This window comes from Dermochelys coriacea, chromosome 3 (genome assembly GCF_009764565.3).
Source record: "Dermochelys coriacea isolate rDerCor1 chromosome 3, rDerCor1.pri.v4, whole genome shotgun sequence".
Classification (NCBI taxonomy): domain Eukaryota; kingdom Metazoa; phylum Chordata; order Testudines; family Dermochelyidae; genus Dermochelys; species Dermochelys coriacea.
In genome coordinates this window covers 200101610-200127489 of record NC_050070.1, presented here as the reverse complement: position 1 = coordinate 200127489, position 25880 = coordinate 200101610, and the positions used below count along the sequence as shown (strand labels likewise).

Sequence of the window (25880 nt, the reverse complement as noted above, 5' to 3'; positions counted from 1 at the left end):
CAGCCTCAGACCCCTCCCCAGCACAGCCCCCACCTCTCCTCCTCCTCCCCCCAGACCTCCCCTCCCTCCTCCAGCCACAGAGCCCCCCTCCTTCAGCCTCAGACCCCTCCCCAGCACAGCCCCCACCTCTCCTCCTCCTCCCCCCCAGCACAGCCTCCCCCCTTCAGCCTCAGACCCCTCCCCAGCACAGCCCCCACCTCTCCTCCTCCTCCCCCCCAGCACAGCCTCCCCCCTTCAGCCTCAGACCCCTCCCCAGCACAGCCCCCACCTCTCCTCCTCCTCCCCCCCAGCACAGCCTCCCCCCTTCAGCCTCAGACCCCTCCCCAGCACAGCCCCCACCTCTCCTCCTCCTCCCCCCAGACCTCCCCTCCCTCCTCCAGCCACAGAGCCCCCCTCCTTCAGCCTCAGACCCCTCCCCATCACAGCCCCCCCACCTCTCCTCCTCCTCCCCCCAGACCTCCCCTCCCTCCTCCAGCCACAGAGCCCCCCCTTCAGCCTCAGACCCCTCCCCCAGCACAGCCCCCCCCTCCTTCAGCCTCAGACCCCTCCCCCCCGGCCACTGACCTCCTAAGACTGATTCCCCTCCCCCAGCCCACATCCCTGCCCCTTCCCCCCCCCAGCGGCCCGGCACCGCGGAAGCGGCTGACGGCGGGCTCGCGCCCGAGTGACCGTGCCCCGCGTGCGTGCGCCGGGCCGGGCGCGTTCCCGGCGCCGAGGTGCCCTGGCCCGTGCCCGGGACTGGCCGCCCCGCAGAGAGAGCGAGGTAGGTCGGTCGGTCGGGCGGTGCAGGGAGCGGGGGCGCGCGGCGACCCTCCCTCCCGCGGGCATCGGCGCGGAGGACAAGGGCAGCGCCCGGGGTGGGGGTGCGCCGTGCGGGGGCAGATGCCGGGGAGGGGGCTGAAGAGGCTGGGGCTGGCCGAGGCCCAGGTAGTTGCTGGGCTGGGCAGGCTCTTGTGGGGGGGGGGGGGGTTCTTGCTGGGGAGGCTGGTTCTGCATTCTCCTCTTCCCCTGCTTGCACCCCGCAGTGTCTGCGCTGGGTGAAGTCCCCCCCCCCCCCGTGTTGCGGACCATGATCCTGCAGCTTCATTGCTGCATGCTTGGAAAGGACTTCAGAGCCTCGGGGGGGGGGGGGGGTGCTGCCAAAGGGCAAAGCAAAACCTCCCCCTTGCAAAGCTCAAATAACGGGTGGGGGCGGCGGCGTTGTCACAACTTCTTGTGCTGGTGGCTTATGAAAACACCTGTGAGTTGTGGAAGTCCTCAGATGTCACACGGCTGGGCAACTGAATTTTTTTGTTTTTGTTTTTGTTTTTTTTTAAAAAAAAAAAAAAAAAAAAAAAAGCTTGTTGCCCATGTCTCGGATAAGAAAATACGTGGCTAGCTGTAGATGGGGTTACTCCAAAATTAAATGCCGCCTTTTTGTAATGTGTTCCAGGAGGTATTTTTGGGTCTCTTTAAAAGTGGAAGGAAAAGGAAGTGCCCAAAAGCTCCCAAAGGAGAATCTGAGGCCTTGTCTACGTGAGAAAGCTGGGCCAGTTTTTAAACCGCTTTAGCTAAACTGATACAAACGGCTGGGCGGGAGGATTTATTTAAGGTTACTAAATTGAAATAAAAAGTGTCTGGATGGGCTTGCCCCAGTTTAATTTAATGGGTCTAAAACTTGCATTTAGCCAAACCTGTGCAACTTTTTAGGCAAGAATTCAGATGGGTGTTGTCACAATACTGTATGACTGAACCAAGAAATAAACGACTTTAACTTGCTCATCGCTCTGCAATAAACTAACAAGTGGGAGTAATATAAATTTGTGTCCTGATCCTGCAAACACACAAGTAACTTTGCTCAGCAGAGCAGTCCTTTTGAAGATAAATTCAGGAGAATAAAGTTACTTCTGCACGTAAGTGTTTGCAAGTGTTACGCCCTTGATTTGGAAAACAAATATTATTTGTAAGTTTCCAAAATGGGGATGTTAACTATAGTAACTTAAAATACTATTTGACCCGGGACTGTGTTCCTTTTAAAAGAAAAATGCAGAGAAGGCAACTGGAGCATCTAAGGCAAGCCAAGCTACTGATTTACAAGTTTAGTAGAAAAGTTAATTTTAGAGTAATTTTCATGCTGTTTGTATTAAGGGATTTGGATCCTGTTTATCTTAAAGACCACTTTTCTTCATGTGTTCTGCTACCCCAGAAGTTCTAGTCAGTTGAGAGTCCTTAGATAAGTGTTTCGGGGTGTGTGTGTGTGTGTGTGTGCATTTTTAGTAATTTGAACTCTGTTTCACCAAAAGGGATGGGAAGAAGCAAAGTTGTTGATCTTCACAAGAGGCTGTTTCCTGAGTGGGGATGAGTTGAACAAATGAAGATCTGTTTTTTCTCTAATGATGAAGTGTTCGATTTGATAGTATGTTGATATTTAAGTGCGTTTAAATATTAATTGTTAATGTGTCTAAATCAAAATAAGAAATATTGTCCATGTACATGGAGGTATTCTGTCTGAGTGACAGAGCTGGTTTGCTCTGTTAGTAGTCTTACCATACCTTATTACCAGTTGTGTAGTCTCAAACATTAACATTTAGGGCTTTGTAGAGAAAGGTGGTGTTGGTGGGCTAATTGTATATAATGCTATATGTGGCCTCACTTCATCTTTTTTTTAATCTGAGACTCATAGATGCAAGGCGCATGGGTGGTGGGTGAAGCTTCACCTTAGGGAGGCTAGCCCCAGCCCACTTCTTCTGGCTGAGACCCCGCCCCCACTCAGTGCTCAACCCCCTCCCCCCCCCGGAGGTGGGAGGGCTGAAAGCTCAGTCGGGCCCACTGGGGGCAGAAAGGGGGCTGAGAGCTCGGCCGGGGTCAAGCTCTCAGCTTCCGCTGGGATTGTGATGGAGCTCTCTGCCCTGGCTGGAGAGCCAAGCCCAGAGCCCTTCCCCTGTTCGGCCTGTCACCCGCGGCCCCGCTCCATCCATGGCCCTGCCCCCACTCTACCTCTTCCCCATGAGGCTCCCCCACAACCTCGCTGTCCCTAGACCAGAAAAGCTTTGTGCCCCTACTGCAGCCCTGGAGCTTGGCATGGAGCGAGAGCTTCTCCAGGCCAGGAGCCATGGCAGGGGGAGATTCTTCAGGGCCCCAAATCCACTATTTCCCCACCTCTGGCAGCACAAGGTTTAGAGAAGTTTAGCCTCCCCTGGCCTCCATTATGCACCACCTATGCAAGGCGCTTGTTTTAAGCAGACAAGAACTAGTCTCACTATTTTCTATGAAGAGTGGTGTTTCTGTCTTGAAACATGACATCTCTGGTTTAATTATAGAAATGGATTCTCCAAATTAATTCTTTAGTTTCAAAACTTTTAACTTCATTCAATGTTGCAGTGTTTGTGAAAGATGAGAATAGACAACTTTGGAAGTTGAAGTCCTCTTTTTATCCTCTGCAGTTCAATACAGCCAAAAGCACTTTACATTTTCTTATGTTGCTCCTCCAATATGTCTCCAATCTAACCTACAGGAAATACCTGCAGAAGTGAGTGTAGTTCTGACTCTTCAGCTTATTTGCTGAGGCTGACAGCAGAGATACTAATTGTGATGGCGATTTTTATTGTGTGGACACTTGCCCATTAAACCCTGCATACAACCAACATTTCTGATATGTCACCAAACAGCTATCAATGATGTTGACATGGAATTACTGCTTGGCGAGTTAAAGATGGCGCTCTAGTGGTGACAGGCTCATATTCTATTATGAGAAATTGGGTTGTTTCTGTTTTGTGAACTTGTGTAAATATAATTCTGGTTCTGTAGCCAGGTGATCTATCCAGGATAAAAGCTAGTTTTCTGTGGTAGATCAAAATAACCCCACGCACTCCTCCCTTCCCACCCAAAAAACCCTCAAACAAACATGCATATTATTATTATTTGTATTACAGAAGCATCTAGAGCAGGGGTTGGCAACCTTTCAGAAGTGAATGCATCCGATGAAGTGAGCTGTAGCTCACGAAAGCTTATGCTCTAATAAAATTGTTAGTCTCTAAGGTGCCACAAGTACTCCTTTTCTTTTTTTCAGAAGTGGTGTACCGAGTCTTCATTTATTCACTTTAATTTAAAGGTTTCGCGTGCCAGTAATACATTTTAACGTTTTTAGAAAGTCTCTTTCTGTAAGTCTGTAATATATAACTAAATTATTGTTGTATGTAAAGTAAATAAGGTTTTTAAAATGTTTAAGAACCTTCATTTAAAATTAAATGCAGAGCCCCCCGGACCGGTGGCCAGGACCCGGGCAGTGTGAGCGCCACTGAATATCGGCTCGCGTGCCATAGGTTGCCTACCCCTGATTTGGGCTCCTGCTGGTATTGAAGCCCTATTGTGGCAGGCACTGAATAAATACATAGTAAGAGACAATTCGTGCCCCTAAAAGTGTAGAGATGAAGGAACAAAATATTATTATTATCCTCACTTTACAGATGAGGAGCCAAAGTACAAAGAGATTAAGGGACTTGCCCATGGTCCCTCAAAAACTCCATGGCAAAGCCCAGAATTGAACCCAGCTACGAATCCCCCCATCCAATGCCTTAACCACAAAACCATCCTATTATAGATCTGAGGAGAAAAGTTTAGGCATGTGTACATTTGGCTCCAGTCTTTTCAAACTCTGTATTTTGGGCCTGTCTTCCTTTCTTCGCCCTCCACTTGCTGGAACTCTGTAGCCTATGGAAATTATTATGAAAGAAGAACAAAGGAGTCTGGTGTTTTTGCCAGCCAATAAGCTATCGATATTTTTTTTAAACGGGGAGGGGGGGACAGTGGGTGCTGCTGACCCATGAATGGTCTGTATGGGTCTTGTGGGCTACTTCACATTCTGAAGGACTACCTCTGCCTCAGTGCACGATAGAATCACCTTTCAAATCAGTAGAATTTTTAATTACTTAGCACATCCTCCAATTACAGAGCACTCATGCAATTACAAAATGCTATGGCAAACATTTTGCAGTTACTACTGAGATGAAAGTACTTCTTCATAAAGTGAAGCAGCCTACAGAGCTGCATAACCCAGGAGGCTTGCAGGTCAGACCATTCAATGGACCAATATTCACTCAATTGGTGAAAAAAACGTGTATGAGTAATTTTGTTTGAAAACATTACATTCCCTAAGACAGGTTTCAGAGTAGCAGCCGGGTTAGTCTGCATCCGCAAAAATAAAAGGAGGACTTGTGGTATCTTAGAGACTAACGAATTTATTTGAGCATAAGCTTTTGTGAGCTACAGCTTGCTTCATCGGATATAGCTCACGAAAGCTTATGCTCAAATAAATTTGTTAGTCTCTAAGGTGCCACAAGTCCTCCTTTTCTTATTCCCTAAGACAACAGTTTTGTGCTTTCCACTTTGACCCAAAGACTTTTTCTTCAAGGGTGTGAAAACCAAGCAAGTTTTCAGTCCACTGGCCCAACTGCTTTTCTCTGTCTAATAGCCATGAATCTCTTATCCTTGGGTTTGTAATGTTTTTAGGGCCAGGCCCCCTTTCTAAATCTTTCCTCTGTGGGCTGAATATCAGTTAACTAGTGACTCACCTAGTCCACATGATAGTATGTTGGAGGATGCACAGAGTCTATTCTGCAGCATCAGAGTGGAGTTGTAGGCAGCCACATATTATTCATAACAAATGTATAAAGTGCCCATCATTGTGGTGTCCGTTTTGTGTACATAATTAAATACACAGTAATAATGTCACATTAGGCATTTCATAATTGTTACTGAAGTAACTCTTTGCAATTGCAGAACTAACAGTGTAAGCACAAAGACCAATAGATTTCAGTGTCAAGTTGATTTCAGTGGAACTGAGACCATTTAAACTAGTGCTGAATTTTGACTCATTTTGTGAATCTTTAGTACAGAGTATAACAATTCTGTAAAATCCTCTGTATATAATGCAATTCAAGGATTTAGAATAGCTATAAAATCACTGCCACTATCAACCAGTTTGCTCAGCTCCTACTAAGAAACATCACTTAAAAAAAGAAGTGTTACTATCATTAAAATTATAATAAAATTGCTACATTCACTTAATGTGTGCTAAAAAAGTATACCCAGGCACGAAATATACATTCCATTTTTAGTACTACTTGTCTTGTTTTACACTTGCTGTCCTGTTAGACAAAGTTGTACTTGAGGAAAATATTTCACAATTTAAATAAAGATTTTTCATACTAGATAAAACGTTCTAATATTTCAAGCTAACACAGAAATCCATTCACCTCACATGGTCTCTTAAAATAGTTTAACATCTCATGTTTGATTAGTTGTTTAAACAAGGATTTGTTCCTTCCTAGCTTATCATTATTTCCATTTCTGTCTCATTGTGAAGTCAAGGCCCATGGAATTTCCAGGGGTCTCTTAGGCAGAGTTACCATGGAGGGAAATTAAACCTGCATTTAGGTAATCATTGCTGGACAACTACCCCTAAAATGGTTTAAAAAAATCTTTAGTTTGAAACAGTGTATTCAGAAAACTAATTCTGTTGTTTATCTTGAAAATTCATTAAAATGAAGCACATGCCACTAAATTGTGAGAAGGAGGGGAAAATATTGAAATAAAAATACTGGAGCATGACTGATCTATTGGGTAAAATGTGACTGAAATGTTTAGATCATGGGAAAATAAATGTAACTTTCTAAAATAGTAGTTTCAAAGGAAAATACCGCCTAATTTTCATCTCACCTTTGGAACTCTCATTCTGAACTTGAATTAGCAAAAAATCCACATAACAAAGCTCTTGAGGCAAGCTTTTAAAATTATGAACAGGTAATAGGATACAAAGTCTTTCACCTGGATGCCAAAGATTAATTCAGCTCAGTGTGATATGACCAAGGGCCATTTAAATTTAGGTTTCTAATGACTTGAATGTTTCAGATCCAGCTCAGGTTGGCCGTGTCCAGAAATTATCACCTCAGATGAAAAGTGTATATAGTATTCATTCTCTCTCTCTCTCTCTCATATATATAACCAGTTGACCATTTATGCACTCTGAACTTCACCTTTGTGAAAAGTGAGAGTCAGTAAAACAAAACAAAAAACTTCCATCACACTTTGAGTGCAACAGTTGTGAACTGACGCTTATGCCCATAGAGCAACATGCTCTTTTTTTTTTCCGTTTGGATTAATGTTTGCTTTCCTTTTCTGTCCTTTTAAAATTCATCGAAAATAGCAGACATTGTCAATTTTTTCTGTTTTTAAACTCATTTAAAATGTCTTTCACTGAATGCTGCCAGGTATAATCTCCCACTATAAACACAAGTCTGCCAAGTTACTGATTTGATTTAGATTTTTAAACTGCACTTTTTATTTGTAGGTTTCAGAGTAGCAGCCGTGTTAGTCTGTATTCGCAAAAAGAAAAGGAGGACTTGTGGCACCTTAGAGACTAACAAATTTATTAGAGCATAAGCTTTCGTGAGCTACAGCTCACTTCATCGGATGCATTTGGTGGAAAAAAATCTCTCCTCTGTTTTTTCCACCAAATGCATCCGATGAAGTGAGCTGTAGCTCACGAAAGCTTATGCTCTAATAAATTTGTTAGTCTCTAAGGTGCCACAAGTACTCCTTTTCTTTTTATTTGTAGTAATGTTTAGGGAATTGTAATTTTAAAACAAAATTAACATTATCTCGTTTACTCATGACGGAACAATTACATTTACATTACAATACCTAACACAGGACTGTGAAGGTTCCCTTTATGTTTTTTTTTACCAATTGTAAGAGCTGCCAAACTGACAGTCCAGGGAGTTGATGTCTTCCATCCACAGAACAGGTACAATGCAGGCAATGGTAATGTGAGCTTCCCCAATCTACTCTGCCAGTGTGCCTTAACCCTGATGAAACCTGATGAAACTACAGATCTACTCTGCATGCAAACATTGCAATACTTGAGCTATATCAGTATAGTTAAAGTGGAACAATCTCCTGGACACCATTATGTTGATATAAAGCTGCCTTAGAGTTGTGTAGCTATTCCCATTGGGAAGGGATAAGATATATCCGTATAAGGCACCTTAATTTGGAATTATATACATGTAACTATTTTGTTTAAAAAAAAATCACACCGCTAACTGAAATTGCTAAATCAATATAAAACTGTGTTGACGAGACCTATATTTAAGAAAAGAAGGGAAGTTCAGTCTAAATAGACATTCAGTACTCAGCCTCTCCACTGAGACTCTAGAAAGGGTGCTAATTGTAATGGTGAAGTTACTGAAGTATGCTGTGATCACTAGCTCCTTTCTTATAGGGCACTGAACAATCATTAAATGCTAATGACTTTTGATTACTACTGACCTCTGTCAATTTAGAATTTGTGACCTAGAGATGAAAAGCTCTGTATCTCATTACCAATTTCCTGAGCTATCCCATCTCTCTTTTATACATCCGTTTTGTAAGAGACAGGATAGAATTAAAGTTGATCTGTTTGTCACTTACTACAAAAAGGGTTGAATGCTATCAGGTCTGTTTTTAGAAACAAAAATGACAATCACTAAGGAAGAGAACTTCCTTTTTGTCTCAACAGATTTGGTGGAGGAAAATTACAATTTTTCAAGGTACTATTCAAAATTTGAGGTTAAATGAAACCAAAATCTTAACACTCCAGGGATTGAAGGGGTTGCGGATGCATAAAGAGGAATTATTTTTTTCTCCTCAATTTGGAAATTAAGTATTTTAAATTACTGTATCTTTTTTTATAGCTTCTATAGACCTTGAAGTAAATTTTCCTCATGAGGTTGTGTAGTTGCAGATTTACTCATCCAAGAATTTATCTAAGATTAACTGTAGTCTTTAGTCATTCTCATTTTTGCCTGGATCCCTTAAGAAACAAATTAGTGTTTAATAGATTAAATTCTAAATACTGTATTTGGGATATTCCTTACCTATATTCCCCACCTATATTCCCCAGGCTGTCTGGCAGTAGATGATATGTATCAGCACGCTGGAAAACTGTACGTGGTGTAGCAATAAAACTTTTTAATACTCTTCTATGCCATTTACAACATGCAGATGGAACAAAATGTTTACGGGCTAAGAAGTCTTAACAATAATTTCAACTTTGAGGACTGCATCCCTGTAGCACATGATATCAGAAACCTTGCTCGTTATAGCTGTGGTCCAGACAGACTACATTCATGCAGCAAATTCTGTTAAAATCGGCATACAAGGCTAGCTTTAAACATTCATCTTGTAGATTTAATGTGGCTAGGTAGTCAACTTTTTGGTCTGATTCGAAGCATAATACCTATAATGGATCCATAGCTCTTAATTTAATGGTAAAACAATTGCTCCACTGTGTACTGTCAGCTACAACTACCAAAAAAAAGGGGGGGGGGGCCCGGCTATGTCACATTCTGGGCTCGATTATGCAGTCACTGAATAGGAGTAATTCCCAGTGAAGTCAACAATAGTTGCACAGTCCAGCCGTCCATCTGTAATGGTCTTCTTTAACATGTACAGAAGGGCTTTGAAAATGTAGGGGACTACTAGCTAGAGAACTTTAAACCTGCTAGCCGGAAGCTAATATAGAAAGCATCAGGAGGGGGTGCATTACAGTGACTTCTCCTCCACCTGGGTGTTAGCATCCCTACCAGATTCATCATGTCCCTTGAACCGACTGGGGGCTCATATGAGCCTCTGACTAGTAGGTATATGATTAAACTGATAAATCCATATGCCCCCCCATTTTATCACCTTACACTTACATCACATTTAAAATCTGATTAAAATCAAACCAGAAGATACTTAAAATATCCTGTCATTATAGAAATCGATGCTATTCACTCATTTTAAATATTGTGTTCTGTTTTGGTCACTCCATCTCAGAAAGGATATCTGAGAGAAGATCCAGAGAAGGGTGGTGAAAAATACTAGAGGCTTGGGAAAAGTTTTGTATGAGGACAGGTTAAAAATATTAACCCTGGTTTAGTGAGGAGACCCGTAAGAGATCGCATGCAGAGATATATCACATACCCTCCCTATACAAGTACAAGAGGACAAAAAATGGGAAAATCAAGGGCAACTAATTTAAAACTGATAATTTTTTAGCACAACACTGAGCAGTGAGTTCAACAGGTTACTAGTGAAAAAAAGATCTTAGGAGGATTCAGAGACGATATCTTCTGCAATTAGACTAGCCAGGATACAATTTATAAGGGGATATCAGCTCTCTTACTTGAGGACATAAGACAGCTGCTAACTAGAGTTAGGAAGATTTTTTTCCCAGTAGACATATTATTAGTATTGGCCACCATAAGATGAACTACTGCACTAGATGGACCTTTGGGCTGGTCTGATATTGCCATTCATTTTCCTGTGCTACTTTACCTTTCCCCCAACTTTTTGACCTTTCTAAGATAAGAATGGTCTCTGCTATTTTACCCCACATTCCTGGCTGGTGTCAGAGGTCTTGACTACTCTACCATTCCTGTAGCCTCTCTTTCTGGAGGGTCCTTTGTGAATACAACTTCAGAGTCAACTCTCCAGTGCAACACCAGACAGAAATTGTATGATTCTGGACAGTTTCCATGCGGCCATTCAGAACTGTGGAATTGGAAGGTTTTTTTGACAATTTGCTACTTGGGGGAAGTGAAGCATCTGTCTCTTCAGATTAAAAAAGATGACACTGCAGAAGGTATCTTCATACTTGATCTTCACAATAAAAAGGGTGGGAAAGGTCATTGGGTACATGGTTCAGGAGCCTACAGTCTGGTCTACATTTAAAAATGAGATCAACCGAGGTACATCGTTCAGGACTGTGAAAAATGTTGCCGGAGTGCTGTAGTTAGGTCAACATAAATATGCAGCTCGGTGGATAGAAGAGTTCTTCTGTTGACCTAACTACCACCTCTGGGAGAGGTGAGTTAACTGCATCAATGGGGAAAAAACCCCTTCCGTAGATGTAAGAAGTGTCTTCACTGCAGTGGCACAGCTGCAGAGCCATAATGGTGCCGCTGCAGATGCTGTAGCATAGACAAAATCAATGGATTTTAGGATCCTAAGCCACTTAGGTACTTCAGCAAATTTTACACATTGTTTTAAAATGAAAGCTTAAATTCAGCAGACATTGTACGAAAAGTAGCAGTGGACAGATTTTGTTAAGCACGGATGTTGAGTATTCATTCATGGTATATATCAAGATGTACCTTTTAATGTGGGCGTGCTCTCTATGAAGGGAAATGTCAAATTTGAACAAATAATTTTAATAATGCATAGCAATAATTACTTCACCAAATGGGGAGATACTTGGCTACTTTACAAAGGAGAAGTATGAATTTTCTCATTACTCACTTAGAATTATCTTCCATGAACAAGATCTTGTGGTAATAGAGAACCGCAAAATCTGATGAAATACTGTTTTTTACTTCTGATTCAGGGTCCTGCTTATTAAAACAGAGATAAAACTACAGCCTAATAAGAGAGGGAGATTTAGAAATCTTAGTTATCACTGCCACCACAGCATGACAGATTTTTGGGAAAAATGCCATAAGTCCCTGAAAATATTTTTTAATAGCATGTGTATGCATTTGAATGATGTCATTATAATGGCACCAACATAGTTAAAGTTGTATTAACATTTGCAGTGTAGTATGCCCCTCTGGCATCCTTCTCAATAATCACAAGGAACTTTATAATCTTAAAAAGCTAATTTTAAAAAAAGGATTGCACATATATTACTTAAATTTGAATTTAAAATAGCCTTTAGTTTTTTGACTTCTGACCAGAAGCTGATTTCCATAGATTTATAACTCTCCTTTAATAGTGTGTAAGAGAATTGTGTAATGCACAATATCTCAGTCTTGAAAAGTTTTCTTCCTTATTTTTAACATCTGGTGTTTTGGACTCTGCCTGCCTTTGCTTGAAGAATTAAGTGTGAATTTCCTACATATTTTAACTTTAAAATTATTTCTAGTTATAATGCTTTGCTCCCTAAATAAAGATAAATCTGTTTTTAAAACAAATGTTCCATTCTGGTAATATAAAATAGGGAATTAACGAAGAAAGAAAAGCTATAGAACATTAGAAAACTATCTTAGATGCTGCAGAGAAGAGTATGGAAGATAATCAGTTTGTTTGCTTGATGTTGTCACCAGAGGCAGACTGCTTGATTTGTTGTGATGATCTCGACTAGTCTTTCAATAGTGAGCAGTTGAGAGAGAACTTGTATTAATTTTGGTAAAATACTACTTTGTGAGGTTACTAATATGTATGTGGGCTAGAAAAGTACAGCTTTGCAGAAGAACATGGTTTAAAACAGCCCCAGAAGCAGGAAAGAACAGTCAGTGTTGTACAGAATGCTAATGATATTTACCTTAGTAATTTGTGCACAGATCGTATTTCTGTACTTGGATAGACTGGAATTGTTCTGTTCCACTGGCATTGGAGGCCAATGGTTGCAAATCCCAAAATTAAATCTGTTAGTTCTTCCTGTTCCTAAATCATGTAGTCTCGTTCATAACTTTGCTATGGTTTCCTATCTTGCACAAGAGTGATCCTCATGTGACTTTTATATACTTAAGAAAATAAAACCAGTTTTATGGCAGCTGGAAAAACAAAGAAATGTCATAGCTCCATAATCTGTCATAGCTCTTGGTCTCTATTGTACCATCAGTTCTTCCAGCCACCACGTGATGGATTTTGCTGCATGGCAGGAAAGTAGTCAAAGTAGGCCTATTTTCTATATATTGTGATAGGGCTTTCTGCTATTATCCAGATATTATCTTCTTGTGAAATAGGGCTTTGTCTGATTGTTCATTTATTTAGATTGAATATTAGCTTTTTCTTCTTCCTCTTTTCTCAAGAAAGCGTGGCAGAGGACTGTACCTAGACTTACTATACATGCATTATATTTTCCAGAAGCTTGAAATACGGTTGACTCCAGCAAGTTTGCGTTTAATGTTTCGTTTTCCAGGACTGAGTTCATTAGATCTGCCTGTTCTATTTGCCTTAAGAAATACATAAACAGTTACAATAGAGGGCCGCTGGAAATGTACTGGAAATAATTCTGGGCATAACTTCTGGATACCTTTGGCAAATTAATTGAAAAAAAAACCACCCATGAAAATCCTAATTTTAGTGTATTTGAATATTGTTTTATAAAAGGGACCTTTTCACACCTAATCTCCTTTATAGATCTTCCGACTCTCCATGCATGTTGTTTTCTCTTCCCCTTTCTGCCAGACTGATACATTGAAGACCAGATCCATTGCAATATTTGCTAGAACATTCATTTAGTTGTATTTGTAAAAGCTTGAAACCTTCTTCCTGTGAAATGTCTTTCCCAGGGAGACTTCGGAAGAAAACAGTGCACATCCAGAAAGGCTAGAAGATTTCTTTAAAAAAAAAAAAAATTCTCAAATTTTGCAAAAGTCACTGCCCCTTCTCCCATGTTATAAATTCCCTAAATCTGGGTTATAGTGAGAAATTTCTGCAGAGTGTTTTTTTTTTTCATTGACGACGAACATGACCTAGACTATCAACTTCCCCCTCCTCCTCCCCCCCACAAATCTTTCTATTGACGATCTTCCATCTGTGGCGGACTATAACCATATTGCTAGGATATATCTGTCATTTGAGGTTGCGTAACCTGTTTCTCAATGTTTGTACAGTGCTTTTAAGATGCAAGACACTATGTAAGTGTGAAGTAGTAGTATTATCCTACTAAAGAGAAAAGGCTTAGCATCTGTGATACCTTCCATGAGTTTGCTACATTTCTGTCATTTTACTGGGATGCAATCCTGTTCTTGGCCTAAGGCAAACACAGAGCCATTCTAATTAATGCAGCCTATACTCTTTTGGAGAAGGGAGTGGGACAGGGAGAACGTACAGTCAATGAACAACCTGCAGCTAGTTCTTGTAATTAATGGGAATTAAAGACATTTTGAACATGTTTGTTATAGAGTCATGGTGATGACTCCAAGAATTGGGGTTGTAACCAGGTTCCATTAAATACCTTGAGTGAAATCCTGGCCCCATTGAATTCCAATGGCAAAACTTCCATTGAATACAATGGGGCCAGGATCTCACTTTCTATTTTTAGCTCCCTGTTCCACAGCTGTACTATTGTCTTGGGAAACTGGTTTGTCCTAAAAATCACTAGATTTAATTTTCTAAAAAATCGTGAAGAAAATAGTGAAATTGTCTATGACTAGTGGATCATTTAAAAGTAAACGTGAAAAGCTCAATGTGATATTTTGGAGTCCTTCTGTTTGGGGGAAAAAACAATTTTAGTTATGTCTGTCAACTTTCATGATGCTCAGCTCAACACTAAGGCCGCCCAACTCCACATTTAAATTGTTGAGCAAGTTGGTGGCTGAAAAGTACAAATCTTTCATAATAAAACTGGTTGGCTTAGGTAGGCTTAGTTATGTAATTCTCCTGTTATTTCAGAATGTGTTTATTAATGAAATCTGCATTTATTCACACCTAAAACTATGATTTTGGCAGACTCCTTAGATAAGGCAAAGTTTTTCATCTAAAGCTTTGAAACATTGATTAAATGTATGGACACTGTTTGAATCTGATTTGCACATCTAGAAGTTTTCTTCTGATGCAGTGCAACCATGTCTGGTGTAACTTGGCTTAATTAGTTCTGCTCAGTGATTTGGGACTGGTATCAAAGACTCTTATGTTAGCAAAAACATAGTGAGTTAAAGCTAAAGCTGTGACCTCCTCTCTATTCATGTTGAACCAGAGTATAAACTGTACCAAAAGGCACTGTTTAACTTCATCTTTCTCTTTTATGCTGCAATATAATATGCTTTAATTTACTTCTGATATTAATATCCTCCTCTGATTAACCATTATATTTTTGTAATAATGGGTTGGGAGAATTCAACAGAAATAAATAATAGAGCTCCATGGAATATTCACTACTTCACAAAGTGTCTCTCTAATAGAAATATTTAAATACAAAGCTATTCATCTTTTTATCTTATGTGGGGCTCTTCTTATAATTATGAAAATCTGAGTACCATCAAGGACAACTAAAAGATGCATAGAATTTATACATTCCTGTCTAGTCATGCCCTGATGTAACTGTGCAATTTCCCTTATTACATAGACTACACATTAAATGCTTTCCCTTTAATATTAGAGCTATGCACATTACAATAGGTGTCACTGTGCTACTGGGTCCAATCGTTATTGGTGACTTCAGCTATTGGCTCAAAACACTGGCTGTCTGACTCCATCTGCAGGGCTGTAATACCTACTCTGTTCAGATCCATTCAATACACAAGTTCAGCCAGCTGAACAGTCTAGCAGTGCTACGGCACATCTTGCTAGCCTAATTCAAAAAGCCAGTGCGATAGCTAGATGCATACTCTCTTTGCACAGTGTAGCACTTTGAGGTGATTCAGTTTCAGCGAATTTGGAAAAGAGCTTGCAAGTAAAGAAAACTGGGAGTCATGATGGAGATGTATTTAACAAGTCAAATACTGGATCAAACTTAAAGCCAATTTCTTATTCAGTACACTGAAAAGGTCACCTTGTCTTGCTGGAAAAGAAGCAAAATCTCAGCTTTGCTGCTTTATTTAACAGCTTGGCTCCCACTTAAATTTTCTTCATGTTCTTACCTAGTTAGGCTATCTAGCTATACAAACAAGGATACTCATGGTAGATGACAAGGGAAAGAACATGAAATGTCTCACCTTCTTCTTGATGCTTCCAGAGACAGTCAAGAACAGGTCCAAGAAAAGCTCTAAGAAAGGAAATAGCAGCAGCAGCAAGTTGCCTCCAGTTTGCTATGAAATCATTACCTTGAAGACCAAAAAGAAGAAGAAGATGGCTGCTGATATTTTTCCCAGAAAGAAACCAGCCAACACTAATACAACGGCTGTCCAGCAATACCACCAACAAAACCTCAACAACAACAACACTATCCCTGCCCCCAATTGGCAAGGGCTTTATCCCACCATCCGAGAGAGGTAAGTTGAGGAGAATTTATTTTTGATGTTTAAATGAAGTGTTGAATTGTAGCAAAACAGATTTGCAATGTTACATTTAGTTTCTCATTTATACACATTGAATAAAACATGCTACTCTTTTTCCCAAAGCAAGTATTTGGTAGTGGAAATATTTTAGTATCTCTTTCCGGACAGTGCAGCTGTTTTCCTGAAGTAGTACAAATGTTGTAAGCTGCAGGACTTTAAACTGATAGGTATTTGCATGCAGACTTGCATGTATGTTTGTTTTGTTTTTAGTAACGCATGTTCTTGATTTTAATGTTCAGTTTTTGAAAAGTTTTCACAAGTTTTTCTTGGATATGTTTTCCCCTAGTATATTTGTGTGTGATCATGTGCAAAGTGATCACAAATTGTGTGACATGTTTTTTTTTTTTTGTTCTCTTGTTCTTTAGCTGGTTTGTTACTGAAATGCTACTTTAAGATGTTAAGAAGTTTAATCTCATGGGTCTGGGGTGGGAATTGGATGCCAGATTACATAAATTAACACATTGCCTCTGTCTGTAGAAATGCAGTGATGTTCAACAATGACTTGATGGCAGATGTTCATTTTGTGGTTGGGCCACCAGGTGGGACCCAGCGGTTGCCAGGACACAAAGTAAGCAACAGCTGCATTATCAGTTCAGATGTGGGAATAGCAAGAGTAACTTCAACTGTAACATCATAACTTACTGTGGGAGACTCCAGTTCTTCATGACAGACATACATTTTGAAATGCCTTTGTCCAGTGAAATACTTTACTTTTCTTGTATTTCCAATTAAACATTGTGTTGTGATAAAAGAAGCTTTATGTAAAGTTGGGAAGACTGTTTTTTGTAACTTTTTATGGTTAGTGTTGTGAAGATTTTCTAGAAGTAATAAAGTTCAGGAATTCACTTGTTTCCTTGAAGATAAAACACATAATTGTACAAGGTAAATGGTAGGAAAACATGTAATTTTGTTAGTAAGTTTGCCTTCATTCTCACATAATAGTATTTAATTTCTATGCCCATGAAGCTAGTATACTCATAGTGGTAGTGTCTGTCTCTCATTGTTTTTGTTGGCAATGCTTGCAGTTTATAGCATGAAATAAGATTTCCCTTTCTCAACAGTATGTCTTAGCTGTTGGGAGCTCTGTATTCCATGCAATGTTTTACGGAGAGCTTGCTGAGGACAAAGATGAAATTCGTATACCAGATGTTGAGCCTGCTGCTTTTCTCGCTATGCTGAAGTAAGCATCATTCTTCTGCTGGAAATGTATTTGTTTATGTTGTATCTGCACAGCAATAGTGTCACAGTTAAAATACTGGATAGCCGTCTAAACAGAGGCATAAAACTAGAAATGAAGTAGTTGTTCAAAAATATGCCGTCAGCTATATTTTTATTGTGTAAAACTTTTATTTTCACTGAACTTTTCTCTCACCCTTTATTTCTAGACATGGAAACGTTAGGCTAATGTAGGCAGTTGTATAAATAATGACTGACAGGAGATCTTTGAGCACACTGTATATTGTAATGCCTGTTGATTTGATTTGTCACTACACTTGCTACACCAAGGAAGGGAGTTACTAAAAAGAATTGTCGGCTCTCAAAGTAAAATAGGTTTGTTGTTAAAGTATAGTGAAAAGTAAAAAATTGGAATTTCTGGGTTCATACACTGACATTGTGTTAGTTCTTTTGTACGCTTACTGTACAGAGTTTGTCTATTCAAAACACCTCTGAGTTACTGAATGCAGCCCTGAAAAGTAAAACCTTTCTTTATTTCATTTATTATTGGGGCATTTGGAAAGTATTAAAAATAAAAGGGCTGTTTAAATGAACTTATTCCCCTCCCTCTATATCTGGTAATCAGAACTAGGTTGCTTTTTAGCTGGATGAAGGGGAACGGAATGAAATACTAATTGTTCCCCTGCTGAATTATCCTTGGATTGTGACTATAAACTTTGCATGATATAATTTCCATTTGAAAATCAAACTCTATAATTTGGAGGTTTTCCCTCCAGTATTTAACACTGTCATTGGTTACTTCTGGACCCTGTTGTTTCTCATTTTAATTGAGATCAATATCCAGGCCCTTTTAATATGCTACTGGTTTTGTTGCATGCAATCATGAAATTGCTAGTTACTAACTTTATAAATATACTTCATGGATTGCCTTGATTAGCTTGTGATTGCAAACAACTACTTTGAACACTATATCTACCATGCCATTGAAATGTAACAAAGTTGCATGCAGCTGCAGACTTTTCAGTTCGTCAGCAGGAACACATCAGAAATATTTGAGCTGCATGTTGACAAAAGCTTCTCTATGAAACTCAAAGGTCTCTCAGCAATTTTAATATGGAATTGAGACAAAGTTATGATATAACACGACGTGAATAGATGCATTACAATTTTTATTTTCCACATTGCTATTTAAAACATGTTTTTCATACAGCTAATACTTTAACTTTACAGAGTGAGATGTAGTTAGACTTTCTCTTTGCAAGGGCAAATATAAGGTACTTGAATTTTTCTTTTCTATTGGAACACCAACTCTCTACATAATTTTATTACTGCTACATTAACCCTGTCATTTAAAGAACAAATGGATTTTGAAATCTGCTTGAAGAGATTTGTACACTGGGGCAAACTGTACAACAAAAAACGAGAACTTTAATATCGAAATCCAATGCCTGACTAATTCTCTTGACAATAGCAAATTAGGAAACTTTCTCTGAAAAGTGGGAGGACTCCACCATCAACTTCTTCAGAATCCAAGTTTTCATTAAAAAAAAAATTTAGTTATTATAGTTGTGCAGATTACCTTCCAAATGAGAATAGGATGCGGTGCTGTCTCCCTGAATCTGCAGAAAGCTCTAGTATCTCTATGGATGTTCAAAACGTTTCCAAGCAGCAGCCTGAGACTGAAGGCCCAAAATGCTCAGGCTACAGGAAGAAGAGTAGAAGAGAATTTGCACCCTTCCCCACAAAGCAGGATGAGAGGAGCATTTAGTTGAGCCCTCTTCTCACCAGGTCCCTTTTTCAACAATCAGGAGGAGTATCGTGTAATCTTTTGTAAGAAAAGAAAGAGTTGGAAATACTCATCTTTTTCTAAGACGAACTCTTATAATGTGATATACACAAATACAGATTAGTGTATTAGTTGTTAATAGTGTTTAGTTGGTTAATTTTGTAGTGGACACATGGAAGACAAACACCAATAAACCTATTATTAGATACAGAATCTTCAGTAGTATCTATTATTGGCATGTAGTAATTATGCCCCCAGCAAAATTGATTAACTGTTCACTGTAGCTTTACAAATACAAAACAATTACATGTTGTTAAATGCGTATCCTAGTTGGCACACTCAGTTAGTGTCTTTAACACTGAAGACCAGGGTTCATATAATACATTAAAATTAGATTCATGGTCTCGTTCTAATCCCAGCCTGTGCACATCACACAATTTGTTCAGCTGTAACGTACTTTGCTGAGGAATAGACTAGGACTGGAATATCTGCAGTTGCAGATCAGGATAGAGATGCGTTGACAGGATGAGAAATGTGGAATGCTACAGACAGCCTATCTGTGCTCTGGCTGCTTTAAACCAGTGATATTAGTTCTCCACTTCCATGAATATTAAACTCGTAGTTTTTTTACTGTTTAAATTTAAAACAGATGCTGCCCTACTTTTTTGTATTAACAAGCGGAGAAAGAGAATAGAAAGGAGAAGAAGTTGAAACTGAGGAGGAGAATTATAAAATGGAACAAATTTGGAGAGACTATGGTAGAAAAAACAAGAAAATATGTAGACCCTTAGGGACCCAAACCTGAAATTTATGCTTGCATGAGTAATTCTTACTCCTGCAAGTAGTCTAATTGAAGTCAAGAACTAAAGGTCGCAAGATTCAGTCCTATATTAATATTTTTCTTCATTACTTCCTACATTTCATTGCATCACCTTGGTGGTTATATACTCTAAACAGAATTTTTCAAGTGTGACTTAGTTTTTAGAGGCGCACATTACTGTGAAAAATATATCCAATTTTTGTTTGACCCCAGTTTCTCTAGAACTCATAATTGAGTTCATAATTCTCTGCCCCATTGTACATGTTGTACATTACTAGTTTTCCATGATTAACTGGAAATCTGCCCAAGCAGGTTGAGTCTGCCATATCCTGATTCATGAAAACCAAACAACATAACAAGATTTATACATATTTACAGTAAAAACAAAAACAGCCATAGTGAGATCAGGGTTGATACTAATCCAGTAAATGTCATTTTATCATTTATTGTCCTAGGCCTTGTATATCCTGGGAAATGCATCTTTTTAGAAAACCAGTTAACTAACACATTTTCATTAGCATGCAATGCAATTTCGCCTTTAGAGTGGACAAGGACTTTCATCAGCCACAACCAACAAGCATATTTTTAAACATAACTCCCTTATTCACTGTAAAGGCAAACTTATGTTTAACATTGTTTCTAACAGAATGCATTTACCCTGAATAGATCGGACCTCATGTGTGAGATATTAAAAACAAAGTGCCTAATTCGTTATTTCCCCAATAGTAGTGGACCTCAGAAATTTTATCACGTAAACAGAATTTAGCTGAATCTCTTCTGTTTTGACATGGCAGTGTGTCCTAACAAGTTTTCTTCCCTAGGAAAGTGTGAGAATACATTTTTTCTGGGGAAGCTAGCATGTTGTAGCATAAGTAAATACATGAAATCCTTCCCTTTACAATCTGAGGTTAGTTAGTCTAAGAGGTTTCACCAATTGATTGCAACTCTTAGAGGCTATGGCATGATGATGCATGGTATTTGATGTATTTCGACAGTGTTACACTTCTGAGAGCCTAGATATTCAACCAGTTTGTCTTGGCACCCATGTCTGATGTGAAGTGTGTGTTATTGCTGAAAACTTCACTTTTCTTTTCCTTTGCACATGTGTCTGAATAAAGTCACCATATAGTTCACCACAAAAGGAAGTTCAATGTATGCCCACTTGAAGTTCATGTCCTAGACAGTATTAACTATTGTTTTAGCCATATAAACCAACCCTTCTTCAAGAACCTTGATTGACATGAACCCTTTTTGGTGGTGAAAAAATCTCATTAATCAAGTCATTTATTTGGAATTTGTTCACCCAAGTTTGCTAGGATATGGATACATTAGAGTCACTACCATATTGCAATTGATGATTGACTGTTTAGAGTGCATTATCTACCGCATTATTGAAAGTAGCTGTTATTGAACTTGGAAGAAAATTGGACTGAAAGGTTAGCACTTCATAGTTTTATCAGTTTTTTTGTGACCCAAATGAAAGGCCCAATTCATTGTTGGTATAAGCCCATTGACTTTGATGAGCTTAACCCATGGATGAATTTGGCCTGTAGTTTCTTTATCATGTAATTTGAAGCAGGATTTGATTTTTCCAGAAGGTATTTCTTAGTTTTAATACAGCACTGAACCATTCAAGGGCCCTGTGCTTTGAGTTTTCATGTGTTATTGACAGTCAATGTCTTTTTGCTAAAGAGCAGTGTTACATGTGCATATTTTATTTCAGATACATCTATTGTGATGAAATTGACTTAGCTGCTGATACCGTGCTAGCCACTCTTTATGCTGCCAAGAAGTACATTGTTCCTCATCTTGCCCGAGCATGTGTCAACTTCCTAGAGACGAGCCTAAGTGCAAAGAATGCCTGTGTGCTGCTATCTCAGAGCTGCTTATTTGAGGAACCTGACCTGACGCAGCGCTGCTGGGAAGTGATTGATGCCCAAGCAGAGCTGGCTTTGAAATCTGAGGGGTTCTGCGATATTGATTTTCAGACGCTTGAAAGCATCCTCCGAAGGGAGACGCTGAATGCCAAAGAAATTGTTGTTTTTGAAGCTGCACTTAACTGGGCTGAAGTTGAGTGTCAACGGCAAGATTTACCTGTTAGCATAGAAAATAAACGCAAGGTTCTAGGGAAAGCTCTCTACCTGATTCGCATCCCTACGATGGCACTTGATGACTTTGCAAATGGTGCTGCTCAGTCCGGGGTACTGACGCTCAATGAAACCAATGATATCTTCCTTTGGTATACAGCTGCCAAAAAGCCAGAATTAGAGTTTGTGAGCAATGCCAGAAAAGGCCTTGTCCCCCAGCGTTGCCACCGCTTCCAGTCTTGCGCCTACCGCAGCAACCAGTGGCGTTACAGGGGTCGGTGTGACAGCATCCAGTTTGCTGTTGATAAGAGAGTTTTCATTGCCGGCTTTGGACTGTATGGTTCTAGCTGTGGATCAGCAGAATATAGTGCAAAGATTGAACTTAAACGCCAAGGTGTTATCCTAGGCCAGAACTTGAGCAAGTATTTCTCAGATGGATCGAGCAACACTTTCCCAGTGTGGTTTGAGTATCCAGTGCAGATTGAGCCCGATACCTTTTATACAGCTAGTGTGATACTGGATGGCAATGAACTAAGCTATTTTGGACAAGAAGGAATGACTGAAGTTCAGTGTGGGAAGGTAACTGTTCAATTCCAGTGTTCTTCAGACAGTACTAATGGCACTGGAGTGCAGGGAGGGCAGATTCCAGAACTCATATTCTACGCCTGAGCAAAAATGTTTCCCTGAAGTACACATCAAGTTCAGACCCACTGATGCTTAGCTTGTTATCTGCAGCTGTGATCAGTACAGAGAATATGTAATTAAAAGCTGTGGATAGTTACTGCTTGCTGGACTTGTAGTCTTGTTGGTGATGAAATTTAAATGTAATATTCAACTTTAACTGGAAGCTCTTAAGAGCAAGGAAGTTCCTAAAGCTTTGTTTGAGTCAGATATACCTACGTCCATGATTCCCAGCCTGTCTTGTTGGCGTGCCCCTTGCAATGGATCAGCAAATGGATACCCTCCCTCATATCTCCTATGGACTGTGCCCCCCAATACACTGGATGCTGCCTCTTTTGGTCCATTTTCTCTTTCCGTCTCATGTCTTTTTCTCTCTGCTTCTCATTATTTTTTGCTCCCCAACTCTCCAGAAGTCTACATGCTGCTCAGAGTCAAGGAAGGGGCTCCACAAGGCTGGGCTGCTTTAGTTCTTACAGCTGAGTCAAGTGTTATGGGGCAGATAAGAGAAGAGAAGCTTGTGTGTGAACATGAAGCCTCATAGAGGCAAGCCAGTCCTGTATGTGGCTAGCTGTATTGAGGATGGCTGAAAGAGAAGAGAGGGAGGGTTAGCAGGCAACATTCAAGGAGCTACACGCTGCTTTATACAGTTGCAGGATCATACTTGCAGCCAGGATGAACTGGGCTCATGCAGCTTTTCCCACCAGCACCCTCTTGAGCTCCTTTGACTCATTCCCTTAAGACTGGGACATACTTGTGTATGCACAAACTGTGTAGGTGGCTTTGAAGCATTTGCCCATTTAACCAAAAGTTGCAATATTTATACTGAGATGCTTTTAAAATTCTCTCATTTGGCCCACTACTAAATAGCTGGGTGATGATATCCAGCATGAGGCAAAGGATAGGTTAATTTACATTTCTTTATCCAATATAGTCCTAGAGTATTTGTGGGGGGAGGGTTTCCCCTGTAAAAATGAAAATAAATATCACTGCACAGTAACGTACTAGTCCTGAGTTATATTTTCTTTCTCTGTAATGTGAGCGTTATTATGTTATTGCCACACACTCTGACTCAGCAGATAATTAAATAGATGATGGCAAGAAAATTCCCAAGAGTGGATTATGTCTGGTGGTGAGCACCAAATGTAACACAGTGAGGGGAAACTTATGTCTAATCAGTTGCAATTAGTTTTAATTTAAATGTGGAATGGAGGATTGTGTGGTCCAAAAGCTTTTTTTTTTTTTCTGAATTACTTTTCAAGCTTTTTGTAGTCCTGTCTATTTTTAGCAGGAAGGGGCTACAGACTCATTGCTGTTTAAGAGGGAAGGAAATCAGTATAACTAAAGAGCCAAGTACCATTTAAACTTTATAAAATCCACTCTTTGGAAAAGAAAATCCTTAGTCACTAGATTATGAAAATTTGCTTACAAAGAGGACACTACCGAGGTAATTTGTCTAACCTTTATAATATCTCTGAAGTGGTTATACTTGCTTTCCATATTTTAAGCTAAAATAGAGGACCAAATGAGTCTTTGGCCAGGCTAAAGACTAATGTCTGTGCTACACTAAATGTAATCATCAGTTTTACAATGGAACCGCTTTTCCCGTATGGTTAGTTATCGGTTAATATTATTGTTCCACCTACTCCTTGCCTGCTGGAATCTTGGCCTCTGGCCATCTCAAAGTGCCGGTATGTTTCTGCAGTGGCCAAAACATGACCTGGAGTAATGACAACTGGATTGGAGTAGGCATCAAAAACTCGAAGGCCAAAGCCAGTCTCTTCCCTGTCCCATGGATGATGAAAAGAAGAGCGAGGGGAAGACTGTCTGGAAGTACCATGTTCTTTATTCACTGTAATGGTTACAATTTTACATATATGAGCAAATACATTCTTTCTGAAGTATTAAATACCCTCAGAATATATAAAAATGCTTATTATAACAGATGTACCTAAACCAGACTGTTAGTAAGATTTGAACAGAATGCTCCCTGGAAAACTGAAGGTGTGTTTTGTTTTTTTTTAAAGCTCCAGTTAATTATATTTAGATCTCTCTGCAACCAAAAATATACATGCAATATAATTTTATGGATTGGGGAAATATTTATTGAAGAGACAACGAAGGAATGTACGATTGTCATGGGATAATAGTCATCTACTTTTAGACATTATCAGAGCAGTAGTTGAATTTATTTAAAATAAACTTTGAAGCAAAGTCTGGCCATGTTACTGTGTATAAAATGGTTGACATTGATATAATGGCTCTGTCTGAATGATGCTTACGGGGTAGAGTGATGGTTACTTGCTGTAACATTGTTAAATAGCTGCATTCTGATTTGTTTAGAACAGACTTACGTGCCTCAGAGTGGGACAAAATGTGAACTCTGCTAGTATGGACAAGCCAGTCTCTGATTGGCTCTAGTTTTTTGGTGCTTTTAATTTATCTACAAATAAAGGCTTAGCATCTATTAAACTGACTGGCTGGAACAGATCGTTATGGGATCAAATTATGTATAGCTGTGATATGTAGAATATTAGCTTTTTTTATTTTTATTTTTTTTACTTGTTATCCCTTGAATATTTTTGACAAAGTAGAATGAAAGCTCTGCTTCTTGCTTAATTCCTCTTAATCTGTTCCAGGTATAAATTAAAGTTGTTGCCTATGGTCAAACTATTTAAGCTTGGATCAGTAAACATAGACACCAAAGTAAGTGGCTTGATTTTGAGAGGTGCTTGACACCAGCAAGCCCATTGCAGTAAATAGAATCTGCTGTTGCCAAATACTTTTGTACGTCAGGCCACTTAATTAGGTGCCTAAATATGGATCTAGGTCTGGTCAACTAACTTGAGGTATCCAAGTTTGAAAATGTTGATCTATATTTTGAAAGCACCCGATGTATCAAGCTGGAACATAAACACAACTTCAGCAAAAGTAACATTATGTAAATGGAATTTTATGGCAGTCTTTACTACTTGTATATTGATTTTGCTAGTAAGGGGAACTAAGATAGAGCATTGTCATGTAATATGCTTTAAGCAGATATGAAATAGTATTTAAATTTTCTAATTTCTACATACTTACTGCACTGAACGGTTTTTTTTAATTGTTGTGATAAAGTCAGCTAATTTCAGGTCACAGCACCCCGTTATGCTTGACCTTAGGCTTACAGCATTATTTATGAAGGACAGATATATAAATATGAAGTACCTCATGTTGAATGTTATTGTACTGTATCTTTAATGTAACAGTGCAGATCTTGTTAGACACATGAATGTGTATAATCACATTAAACATATAAATAAAACTGGTTCTTATATAGTTGTTTCCTG

General features: G+C 39.4%; 1 protein-coding gene across 3 annotated transcripts; it reads left to right on the top strand.

Moving 5' to 3' along the window:
- Positions 1-637: 637 nt before the first annotated feature.
- Positions 638-25867, top strand: BTBD3 (BTB domain containing 3). Of its 3 annotated transcripts, XM_043512101.1 has the most exons (6): positions 680-763; positions 2581-2586; positions 15683-15938; positions 16482-16572; positions 17066-17184; positions 21510-25867. In XM_043512101.1, the coding sequence occupies exons 3-6, from the start codon at positions 15796-15798 to the stop codon at positions 22540-22542; spliced, it is 1386 nt and encodes a 461-aa protein (XP_043368036.1). In that variant the 5' UTR covers positions 680-763; positions 2581-2586; positions 15683-15795; the 3' UTR covers positions 22543-25867. The 3 variants fall into 3 exon arrangements, with proteins under 3 accessions (XP_038252488.1, XP_043368036.1, XP_038252487.1); XM_038396560.1 differs by lacking the exon at positions 2581-2586 and having other exon boundaries at positions 638-763; XM_038396559.2 differs by lacking the exons at positions 680-763; positions 2581-2586 and having other exon boundaries at positions 14006-15938.
- The last annotated feature ends 13 nt before the right edge of the window (positions 25868-25880 follow it).